Below are 12,193 nucleotides of genomic sequence, written 5' to 3' on the forward strand. Positions count from 1 at the left end.
ATTTTTTTTTTTTTTTTTTTTCAAACTTTTTTTTCGAGATTGTAGAATTCTTCATTTTTTCTCTTTTGTTGCTTTCATAGTTTTTGTTGGTGATTCAACCATTTTTTCTTTTGTTTTGCCATCTTAACTATGTGAATTTAGATTTGTAGGAGAAGAAATTTTAGATCTAAAAACATTTAAAGATTCAAAAAAGAGAAGGAAGCCCAAAGAAAATAGAAGGATTCCAAACAAACCACCAACCTCTACCCAGGTTCAACAAAAGGGTTGGTTCTCAAGATAAAAAAAATGTGGAAAACTCAATCACTATAATCTAACAATTTTAATGTAATCATGGGGAGTTAATACTTGAATAATTATAAACACGCTTTTTTGTGCAAACAAATTGCTTATTATTTAAAAAAAAAACATGCATAAAAGGGAGGTTTTTTGCGAAGAAAATCCATGAGTTAAACAAAAATATCTACTCACCTTTTAGGATTTAGATCTCGGAAAAGGGGGTTTTTAATGTGAGAGAAACCAGTTTTAAAACAAAAACCCCGAAAAGGGGAGAGTTTTAAACGCACTTATCCTATCTTTATTTATATATTTTTTTTCCCATTATTATTATTATTATGAAAATAAACGAAATAAACACGGGGTGTTATAACAGTCCTCCGCTCTACCAACTGAGCTAAGGTCGGTTGATTGTTAAAATTCATCACATATATTTGAGTACATGTCTTGAATCTTCTAATTATGTAGACTGTTCCATTGTGTCTGCGATAGCGTGCCATGTAAGACAGTAAGAGAAGTGTGCAGATTATCTGCTGGGACATTGGATTTTCGTGGATGAACATATTTCGTGTGTAAAAGATTATCACATTATCCGTGTCATTTCAGAATTAAGCAAGAATAACTGAAGGAAGAGAAGTACACGGTACTAAGTAGTGTATAGATTACATAGTGTCGGCATGTCTACATAGATAATAAATTTAACTGTAGTACCAAATGGCATAAGAAAACATCTATACAAGAGAATGAAAAGAATTGCTAACTTAAATGCTTTGCCCTACTTTTGAATATATGTTACAGAAACTATCACTTGTACATTTGGTCATTTATTGACAATTATAAAACAAATTTGATTGTATTGTTACAATGAGCATCACGTCGAAAACAAAATTTATTTTATACACCTTGATTTCTACATATGGCCCTGTGGAAACCTTGCGGTTCCATAGGAGTATGTGATTGCATCCACCATTGTAATCCTCTTGCTATTTCTTCAATGTATCTGCAGGGGCTATTTTGTTCAAAATTCCCTTCTCCCTTCCACGGCGGAACTTTTGGAGAACATATTAGTAAGGCAAAAATCAATGGCATAGTACCTTAGCTGTTCAGCCTTCCTCAGGAACCCAAGTCTATTTTGCTTGTGTCTTGAAGAGTGGTTTTTGACATATGAGGAGTCTCTCTTCATTGTTACTCTCAATCTTCACCACTCGTGCATCCCATTTCAACCTGGTTGCGAGAGCTCTAGCTGTTTCAATAAGGGGAGCTGTATCATGCAGTATCACCCAACCCTGCACAGATCGCATTGTTTCAGTCTAATATTTTAGATTGCTATTGTTTGAAACGTCACTGTTTGAGATTTTGAAACGTTATGGTGGAATTCAAATCTTGCTTTGTTCAACTAGCTAGATCACCAAAATCAAGAGCAATAGACAGGCTGCAGTGAACAAAATGCTTAATGCAAATAAGCCACAACAAAAATGAAAAGTGAAAAAAAGAAAGATACCTCAGGCCGTAGAAGCCTATCTATCTCTGTGAATAAATCAAGTGTTGTACACCTCTTTGGTTGGTTGGTTTCAAGCGACAGGAGTCCATCTGCGTGCACCATATCGTAGGTTCTAGGGTATGTTGGGAATGCTTCACACCTGAATCATTTGTCACAGCAAGTATTTAAGTATAAAACTAAGAGGAAGGCATATATCGAAGTACACATCCACACAAACCATGTAAAATAGTTGGAAAATAAACTACCAAATAAATAACATGTGCCAATGTGAACCGAAAAAGAAAAGAAAACATAAAAAAAATCAGCATATAAATGTTTTACAGTGAAATAGACGAGATTGGATGTAAGAGAGCAAATGAGAATATGAGATACATAAGGAATATTGGGAACTCAAGATACTACTTAAAAGGAAAAAAAAAATCCGTACCAATCATGCAATACACCTAAAAATCCCCTGTCAAGGATTAGTGGAAGGTAGTTTTGAGAACTTGTAGGAACCACATTCATGACCCACACAGATTTCCCCGCTTCCAATAAAGCAGAGTTCAGACCACCAAAACGAGCATTCATATCCAGCACATTTCTGAGCATGTTGTAAGGTGGGGAAGGATCCTCATCGCCAGGTCTCTTTGGATGATCTGAGAATAGAAGGGGCGAGAGTAGAGACCAATAATTACGGATTGCTGAATTCCAGTTTAGTGCATCCTCGGCAAAGTCCTCTGGTAGTACACCTGCTAACGATGAAATATTAGCATTTATTGTAGCACGAAAGGGAATAGAAATATAACTCTTTTAAGAAACTACTTCAATGAGGTAAGCATTATAATAGCAGGATAAAAATTACCGTGAATTTCAAGTTCAGTTGAGTTTGGCTTGAGTCTAGAAGGCCAGGTAGTCCTCTGTTCAATAGGTATCCATCGGCGGCTCCGAGTTCCCCCAATGCACGATTCGAGTGGTAGATAATATGGAGATTCAACGTCACGCCCCTTACTGCAGATTGGAGGTCCTGAACCAGATTTTCTGAGAAGGCATTGAGTAGGACATTAGCTCAACTCGCATCACATGTTACTATTTTAGCATGATAGTGTTACTGTATGTTCCATATCACATAAGAACTTGTGCTAGAACTGAAAAGTGTACTTAACTAAGTTCACTTACCGAGAATTATAACAATCCTTTTCACTGGTCTTTTTCCATACAACGGTTTCATCTTGCTGGGACAGCATATCCCAGCAGAGGTTCTCCGCAAAACTGCTAACAAGCGTCCATTTCTCATGATTCTCTTTTTTACGAGCTGAACCTTGCTGCTTCGTAAGTGGTGAGGTCCATACAAAAAAACCACCAGGCCTCAAAAGCCTATCAACTTCGACCAAGAAAGTACCATCTGCATCACATAACAAAACAAGTAAAGGTCATATAATCCCCAAAAAATTGCCTCAAAGAAAAGGACAGCTGTACGTAATTTGAAGTAAACACTATACAAGGACAGTAGACATAATTTGAAGAGCTGCAAACCAAAGACACACAGGATCACTTTAACAAAGCTAATCAGAAGAATGGAAGTTCATTTGAAATTGGGAGAAAGAACTAGAGAAAAACCACTGAGGTCAACCAAAAAGAAAACGGGTGCAAGTGTTTTCCTTGTATCGAAGAACAGAATATTACATGAACTAAGATCATGCACAAAGATCTAAAACATACATTTGTCTGACACTTGATAACCGTGCTATAGTTCCTTTTCTTTTCCCTTTTTATTATATGATTCTGTATAAGTAATAGCATTGTAATAATGGCCCTTCCAGTCATGTATTCATAGTCTTTTCACTGTTAAAATATGCAATTAGCATGTTTGAGAGGCTTATTGATAGATAGGAGACGTAGTGAAAAACAGTACTTCCGGAGGTGAGTACAAAAGCATAGAGTACCTCTCTGATCCCAGTCAACACCACATCGTGCACAATGCACCATATCAAAAGAAACAGCTGGATATGGCAACTGCTTTGCACTAAAAGAACCAACCATAGCAGGAAGACCTCTTTCGAGTGTGAGTTGAACTTGACTCCCAGAATCTTCGTAGTTTGCTACACACATGGTCAAGAGCTGTTTGGAGAGTAGATGTGCTCCAAAGCTACCATATCCGCACCCTATATCCAGGACAGTTCTAACCTGAATTTTTTTAAATACAAGTTAAAATAAGCTGTTCCACATTCTATAAGGAGAATCTGAATAATTACATCTTTTTTACACGAGAAACGCTACGTGCAACTACGAAGAATCTACAATTCCTAAAAGTGATTATTGCCATTTTGCAAGGACAATCTGTTGAAGTGTCCCCAGTAAGGATGATGCATTGAGCCTAATTCCACTGAAATTTTTCTTCAAATCAATTAAACAAGGTATCAATAGTTCAATTATCACATCACTGAATTGAAGGCACGGCAGATGGAACCATTATACTGTCACCAATAATAGCATAAGTGATACAGCTAAAACATCCCATGTTTGTTGGTGGCGGATTAGATGTGATGCGGTTAGGAGAAGTTTACATGGTTGTACAATTAATGTATTTTATGTTATTTGTTCCTTGTAACTTGTTTGGCTTGTGTGCTTGCTGTAATCGTTTTAGTTCATGAATGAAAAGTATTGGTTTATCGAAAAAAAAAATAATAGCATAAGTAACTAAAATATCTAAGGAACGCCGATAAATGGGATTAAACAATTAGATTCTCTTGAAATTAGATTGACTCACCCCAGCTTGAATGAAACTAGAATCGCTTCTCAAACCAATCATTTCAGCAATTTGGTGTGAATAGTCTTCAATTCCATCAAACGTGAGTGAGTCCGAACGGAAAGATATTTGATCTTCCTCCAACATCATCATCCTGAAACCATTACATTGCACGAGGTCATGAATTACACCTTATACTAAGTACAAGGTCAGCAGACCTTCTCTTCATTCTCTGATTAGTAGTCATTGTATATGAATTATAGCAGTCAAAAACATAACAATATTTGATAAAATTTCATGAAAATTGTGCTTACCTCTTTGTCAAACTTCCAGAGGTTAAAACCTGTTGGGCAGTGATTTTCACGTTTGCAACCCAGATAACATCTTTTCCAGTAGGCCACCTGAGAGGAACTCTGTAGTTCATAGGAGGCAGAACTGAGCAATTTTGCCTTGATCCATGCCCACATTGACGATCATATGGATTGCCATCAGAATCAGCTGAAGCAATATTATCGGAAACATTGAAACAAGGAACATAATTTTCATACTCCGGTGAACAAAACTCCACCTCTTTTAACCTTGTAGCACCTTGAGACAATTCTCCAATCTCCAAAAGATCAGATACTAAACGCTCTTGTATTCGTCTGTGCCCCCTGAGAATGTAACCTCTTGAAGATGTTGTGATAGAGATTGTCCACCAAAGAGATCCAGAAAGTGCAAGAATTACAATAAGAACTAAACTAAACTTAAGAATGAGCAATGCCAAATTTCGCCTACTTCTAGAACCACCTAGTTTGAAAGATTCTGATCCAAAACCATTCTCAACTACACCAGATTTAGACAATTTTGAAGGAGAATTGTATAATATGCTAATGAGTTTACTCATAGATATAGATGTGTGACCATTCGGTGAACGCATTAAATTCGCGCCGTCCTTCTCTTTTCTATCCTTCTTCTGACAATCATCATAGGAGTACTGACTAGTCTCAGTGAATCCACCCCCACCCCCACCCCCACCCCCAGATACACCGCCCGAAACGCCACGAAGGAGCGGTCTCGACATTCTACAGCCTGCAAAATGATTACCAACACATAAAGAAAAAGTTAATTAACCAAATAACCAAAAAGCAAACCCGAACAGAATCTGCACTTTCAAGATCACAAAACAGTGAAAAGAAGAAAAGGGTATCCAAGAAACAGATCAAACAAAAACCAATATTGTCAATCATAGCTAGTTTTAATCACATAAGTAGAAATAAATGAACAAACTCAAAATACATGATCTAACTCATAAACTCAACCACCCACCTTAAAACTTCCAAAAACAGAACCAAACTCAATCCACTTAAGTAAAGCTATAGTAACAGAACATAATGAGTTACTTAAAATGAGCACGTACTCCATAAAACAAATCAATTAAAAAAAAAAAAAGAATAGAATACTCACTTGGACTTAAGAGTTTGAACAAGAGAATAACAAAAAGAAAGCAGAAGTTGAGGGGATATATAATCAGCGGATATTCATGAAGAGTCCACTCCTTGTTTTGTATTTTGTATATATTCTCTCTCTTACTACTTGGTCTTCGTCATCTTCTTCTTTAATTCAACGGCTTTAAAACAGATTACGCGCTTCTTCCGATTTCTTTGCTACTACTCTATCTTCTCATTTAAATTCAAACTTATCTAACTCACTTACATACTTACATTTGTAGTAGAATTATATGGAACTGGAGTTTGAAAGTAGTAATACACTAGCTAGTCTGTTATACAAGTGTCATTAACGAACTCATAGTCACGAGCTGGTTTTTGATATGATACAACATACTGTACTATATGTCCATATCCACTTGATAGCACAGACAGCTTGACAGCTAGCCAAGTGAACTCACATTCACATAGAATTATTGAATTTTCCAATTCTTTGTTTTTAACTTTTTGTTTAGTCCTTTAATTAAAATCCAAAACATGTAACGTGGACAGAGAATTATTTAGCACTTGTTACGATCTAATATAGTACCCTACTAAAAAGTTGCACAATTAAGATTGATTATTGGGTGCTGTTTTTGTGTTCTAATCTAGAAGCGCTTGCAATGTGGAGTTGACTATGTGTCAATGTGTGGATAGCTTGTTAGTGTGAGACATTGACTATTGAGAGTTCACACTTCAAAACAATTGTTTTTCTCAAGAGTTCTTAGTAGGAATTCAACTATAGATGTAGATTATTATATGGTGTGGGCATAGATCAGAATTTTGTCAAAACTATTCAATTCAGCTACTTAAAAATCTTTGGTTTTATGAGAAATCGGCACAAAATGTTTTTCGCATTCACAACCACACCTCAATGGTAAATACGTACTATCCAATTAATCATGGAAGTGAAATGTTCCAAAAAAAAATGTACTTTAACTTGTTAATCACTATTAAATAATTAGAAATCTCATGAGTAACATATTCTTTTTCGGTAGCGTGAAGAGCTCTCCACATTAATTAACTGTTGGATCACCTTAGGGAATGAATCCATATGTCCTAGTTCTCATAAATTGTAGAGATGAGCTCATGAGATAATGGGACCACAATGGCACAATGTACAGCGTTGTGTCGGCTAGCCAACTTTAATTGTTAACAACGTGTCGGTGACTCGGTGAGACTGGCGGCGCGGCAATGTTGAATCTCTGCTTTGTGAGGAACCCTTTGATCTTTAAGTTTAGCTTCATGAAAGGCTTCATTTTTCAAAGCTAACAAAACACAGCATCTGATTCTCACTTGACTAAATTAAGAGTTTGGGACCATTCTGTATTCTGTGTATAAGCGAAAAAATATATATATTAATAGTCAAACGTACCCTCAGTGATATTAGTATGAGCCATTGACATTATAATGTCGAGTTACAATTATTATGTTAGAGTGTTAGACAAGAATGAAAACAAAAGCATGAATTATTGTTTATTATGTTTTTTCTCCTGTACAATTATTATTTGACGCTTCATAACATTTTAAAATTTGTATTGTTTTTTCTTAATGTAGAACAAGGATCATAATAACTTTTGGATGGTCTTAGGACAACTCAAACATCACTATAAGGTCAATACTTTGAGAAAACAAATGTGTTCTCCTATGATGTATTATTTTATGGGAACGGGAGGGGTTCTAAAGAGTAAAGACATATGTTAAAAAAACACGTAAGCAAACTCAAAATTGCTAGAAAATTTATACGTTTTAGATTAGTCTATGTTTTTTTGTAAATATGATCTCTTAAATACTTTAAACATTGTTTAAAATTAAAATGATCTAAATATGTTCTACTTTTATATGTCTCTATATGAATTTAAAACTGAAATGTTATAAATATGATTTGATCCAAATATATGTTCCAACTCCAATCATATGACATTTTATATGATTCGCCAACATTTTAGTGGCAAAGCTCATTCCAAAATACCTAAATCAATATTTAAATTATATATATGGACAATATTTAAAAAAAGAAAATGAAAAGAAAAACAATGCCTTCTCTAATCCTTTAATAATTATATATGATTGAATTATACTCCACTACAATAACCATTAAGCGTCAACAAGACACCATAATTAAATTACTTCAATTATAAGATACAATTTTAATGAAAATTATCACTTTTAAAAAATGGGTATGAAGTAGTAACCTACGTAAGCTTGATTCTCTACCTCTCATTTATATATTTAATGTGCCCCATCTCATTAGATCTAGAACATGCGCTTTAACATGCAACAATTAAGGGACCGTTGCTCATTTATTCTTAATCAATTATTTACCTATTTATTTTCCAAAAATATTCCCACCTTACATATTAGCGAAACAAGTACGATATGCTCGAATAATACATAAATCACATGCGTCGTGAGGGGAACATAAGTAATAATAATGACAAGAATGTGAGCTTGTTTTTCAGTAGACGTAGTTAGTAATGACAAAAGTATGAGTTTGTTTTGCAATAGACATTGATGGGATCCTGTGGAGTGGATTGCCTACTATTTTGTTTACCATTCAGATTTAGGGTGGATAAAAAATGGAGACATTTGTTCTATCAATATATCGGGGATGATGGTTATATGAACTCTATCTTATAGTGACTCAGTTGATTTATCAGATGAATTGAGAGGTTAATTTTTTGTGGAGATATACATCACATAATGGAGACATTTCTACAAAAAATCAGCTCAATTGAATACATTTAACATGGTCAAAAATTGTCAAGAAATGAGGCTCAGCCCATTCGTTCTAATTTGGTTGAGTATAAACTCCCTCTCATTGACCCATATCACATAACCTCCCTATTATTTAAGTCTCGTTAAATAACCTTTTCAAAAAGAGATAAAATCTAGTATGTTTTTATTTCTCATTTTATCTTGTTTCCTTTTTTACCTTTTTGGGATTGAAAATTTTCCGACTATATGTAAATGTATATATATATATATAACTATATTTGCATAGTCATTGGAGCTATAAAAACTTAAATTTACATAGTAACTTTTGGGATTGAAAATTTTTCGACACCTGACAAAATATATGTAAATGTATTTTTATATAGTCATATATATGTAAAACTATATTTATATAGTTATTGGAGCTATGAAAACTTAAATTTACATAGTAACTTTTGGGATTGAAAATTTTTCGACGACACTAGACAAAATATAAATTTAAATTTTCTTATGAAAAAAAATTTTCATATGAAAATTTAAATTTAAATAGGTTAAGAAGACTATGTAATTTTATATTGTCATATGTAAATACAAATTTACAAAAGATGGCATCAGCCCGGTTTGTCTTTAAACCGAAATTATAAATAAAAAGTGACGTCAGCCCGATTTTTACAAGAGTATTTTGGTCTGTTTTGGCTTTGATGTTATGTTTTAAATAATATGGAGGTTTTATGCATTTGTTCGCTTACTTGGGGATTTTTGTGCAACCATTTAAGTACCAGGGAGAGTAAACCCATTGTCTGTAAAAATTGTACCGAAATTAAAAGAATATGAACTATTGGATAATTTTATAACATTATAAACTATTTCTGACGAAATTATACCTCTTTTAGTAGATTTTTTTTAGAGTCATTTTAAGTGGAATTCATATAACCATCCCCCAATATATCAAGACTAAAATTGATACAAACTCAAATATGACTTACACGTTTAGGAACAATTCGAGATCAGGTAACTGTAATTTAATAAGACAACTGCATCGAACAAAATGCCAGTAGCATTTCCATTGTTGACAGGATACATTTTACAGTTTTTCGCGAAAGTTTTAGCAAAAAAGTTCATTTTAGTTTGGGTCTTTGGGATATGTACATGGTTTTGCACTTTTGCCATCTGTACTGTGCTTAATTGTTTTAAAAATCTCTATCTAAGTTTGAGTTATAATAGTGACCAGTTTCGAAGTAGAATTGGGATGTGTCAATCCGTGTTTCTATCTCCAATAATACAGCATTACAGAATTTCTAACCCAGCTATGATCTCGGGTGATGTTAAGCACGTTTAATCATCAAAATCATTAGTTAGCGATCGGTCAAGTTCATACCAACTCATTTGGAAATTTGTACTGGCTGGAAATTGCAATAGGACAAAGAAAGAGAAGAAAGTGGCGAATGAGAGCGAATGAGAGCGAATCAAAATTTTATCAAATTCAATACAATCATAAGAATCATCCAAATGCTTTGAACGCGCTTTTGACCTACCTGGATATCTGTATGGTTTTAGGCTTGTAGTGCACTTTGGTGTCTATGATTATCTTGATGACTTGGGTTGTTTCTTGAATCATATAAAGAGTGGAAAGTAGGTAGCCCGTGCGTTTCTGTGCGTGGGTTTTTTTTGAAAACTTACTCAATAACATATACAGATTTTGTGACAAAATTATTTTAATTATTCTTTAAAAACTTATTTTTAATTAGAAAAAATATTCCATTTTAATAGTTGACCTAATTTAAAATTGTGATTCTCATTTTAGTAGAAGAAGGATTCACGTTTTAGTTTAGAGTTGTTAGAATTTTTCTTTTTTCAATAGGAAAATGAAATCCCGTTTGAATAGGCGATGACATGGAATTAAAAAAAAACATATGTCTTAGTTGAAAATCCGTTTTAATTTCATAACAAATTATTTTAATTGTACTTTAAAAATCCATTTTTAATTGGAGGAGAAATTCCGTTATAAAAATTGATTTAATTTAGAAGTGTGATTCCCGTTTTAATAGGAGAATAATTCATGTTTTAATTAGAAGTTTTAGAATTTTTATTTCTTTCAATAGAAGCCGTAATAATATATAGACCTACTAATTTGACCTAATTAACCGACCTATTAGTAATAACCATTGATTTACATCGAGACATGTGTCCGTGTGTATTTCAATGCAACCTAACGTTATCCAATTAGTGAGTCATAATAGTAGGTCTAAAATGTATGTCCGTGTAGCAGTCTGAATGGATTAAAAAACTATATAAAGTGTTAGGAGGTGTAATATTTGTCAACATGTAATGAATTGATCAACTCTTTAGATAATTCGAGTTCTAGGTAAAAAAAAAAAAAAAAGCCATTGACTGTGCTAGTAAAATTTCCACTTTCAGCAACAACAAAAAAACAAAAAACTTAACAGGGTATTAAGGTATAATGTGGTCCAATCTAACTAATTTTGTTCTTGGATCCTAAGCACCAACTTTACTAATTATTAGTCATGTTGCAATTTAATGGGTATGAGTTAAGGTGTTTGGCACCTTCATAAGAACTGAAATGTCAAAACTCAGAAAAATGCACACAATGCTATTGTTTTTAGCACAAAACAATCCAACTGATAGAGGCATGTGGCTTGAGTGATTGCCCATTCTTTATCTGTACAATTCAATTCATTACTCCTGGTAATACTCAGGAAACAAGAACGTGAAATGGCCAGAACTTGATAAATAAACAACCATATCCACCTCAAATTCAGCCTTTTTGAATCCATTGTTTTAGTTCTTACTTTATTTAGCAGAATGCATGAGATCTCCAGAATGCATTTGGAGAAAATATTTTTCTGACGGAACTATCTAAGTAAGACATAAGTACATTAAAATGGCCAAATGTAAACTGTAATAAAGAATTCTAATCACTGTGGTACCTGAATTTTACTCCCAATCATATTTCTCTAAGTCCTCAACAAAACTGGTTAGTAACCCCTTTCATCTGCACAGCTTTTCCTACCAAAAGAGTTCGCGATCAAGTTCAACTGAACTTGGAAGTCCTTAATGAGATCCACCCGCTGTAGTCGACTAATTTGGAAATTTGATAAAATCACTTCAGCAAAAAATATAATTTTTGGCATCATTTTCCAAATCCATTTCAGTTCTGATCAACAGAATTTTAGCCCACGTCCTCGATTAATTAAGCTTGATTACTAAATAAGATTGTTAAATAGAGAGAATGGACGACTATGTGATGTCAATACAACGTCTTCTAGGCAATTGACAATTTGACATACATCATCAACCCTGTCACTAGGTTAATAATTAATACTATGGCCAAGAAGATCACACTGAATCTAAATGTAAATATGTAAGAGTGCTGTATTGGGCGCCACTCATATTAGATCGGGCAGCCTCCGCCCAAGCCCAAACAACAAAGCCCAAACAATAAAGCCCAATACACCCCACCACCAAATCGAAACCGGCAACAACCTACCA

General features: G+C 33.9%; 1 protein-coding gene and 1 long non-coding RNA gene across 2 annotated transcripts; both read right to left on the bottom strand.

Annotated features, from left to right (window-relative positions):
- Positions 1 to 1,026: 1,026 nt before the first annotated feature.
- On the bottom strand, positions 1,027 to 6,314 carry LOC147501822 (putative pectin methyltransferase QUA2). Its single transcript, XM_086606814.1, has 9 exons — positions 5,949 to 6,314; positions 4,817 to 5,573; positions 4,524 to 4,656; positions 3,700 to 3,940; positions 2,933 to 3,158; positions 2,619 to 2,794; positions 2,202 to 2,505; positions 1,775 to 1,913; positions 1,027 to 1,559 (listed from the first exon to the last, which is right to left on the bottom strand). Exons 2-9 carry the CDS (start codon positions 5,563 to 5,565, stop codon positions 1,401 to 1,403), a joined length of 2,127 nt encoding a protein of 708 aa, XP_086462940.1. The 5' UTR covers positions 5,566 to 5,573; positions 5,949 to 6,314; the 3' UTR covers positions 1,027 to 1,400.
- Positions 6,315 to 6,841: 527 nt separating this feature from the next.
- Positions 6,842 to 11,897, bottom strand: LOC147501823 (uncharacterized). Its single transcript, XR_015219876.1, has 2 exons — positions 11,632 to 11,897; positions 6,842 to 7,299 (listed from the first exon to the last, which is right to left on the bottom strand). It is a non-coding gene; the product is annotated as an uncharacterized LOC147501823 (long non-coding RNA).
- Positions 11,898 to 12,193: the final 296 nt, after the last annotated feature.

Source organism: Coptis chinensis, chromosome 4, assembly GCF_015680905.1.
Source record: "Coptis chinensis isolate HL-2020 chromosome 4, ASM1568090v1, whole genome shotgun sequence".
NCBI lineage: Eukaryota > Viridiplantae > Streptophyta > Magnoliopsida > Ranunculales > Ranunculaceae > Coptis > Coptis chinensis.

Excerpts from the sequence above, each read along its gene's own strand:
- LOC147501822 (XM_086606814.1), bottom strand. The coding sequence starts at position 5,565 with ATGTCGAGACCGCTCCTTCGTGGCGTTTCGGGCGGTGTATCTGGGGGT. Across the intron at positions 3,159-3,699 it reads TGTTGACTGGGATCAGAGAG|ATGGTACTTTCTTGGTCGAA; the intron begins GTACTCTATGCT and ends TATGTGATGCAG. Across the intron at positions 1,914-2,201 it reads TTAGGTGTATTGCATGATTG|GTGTGAAGCATTCCCAACAT; the intron begins GTACGGATTTTT and ends CAAATGATTCAG.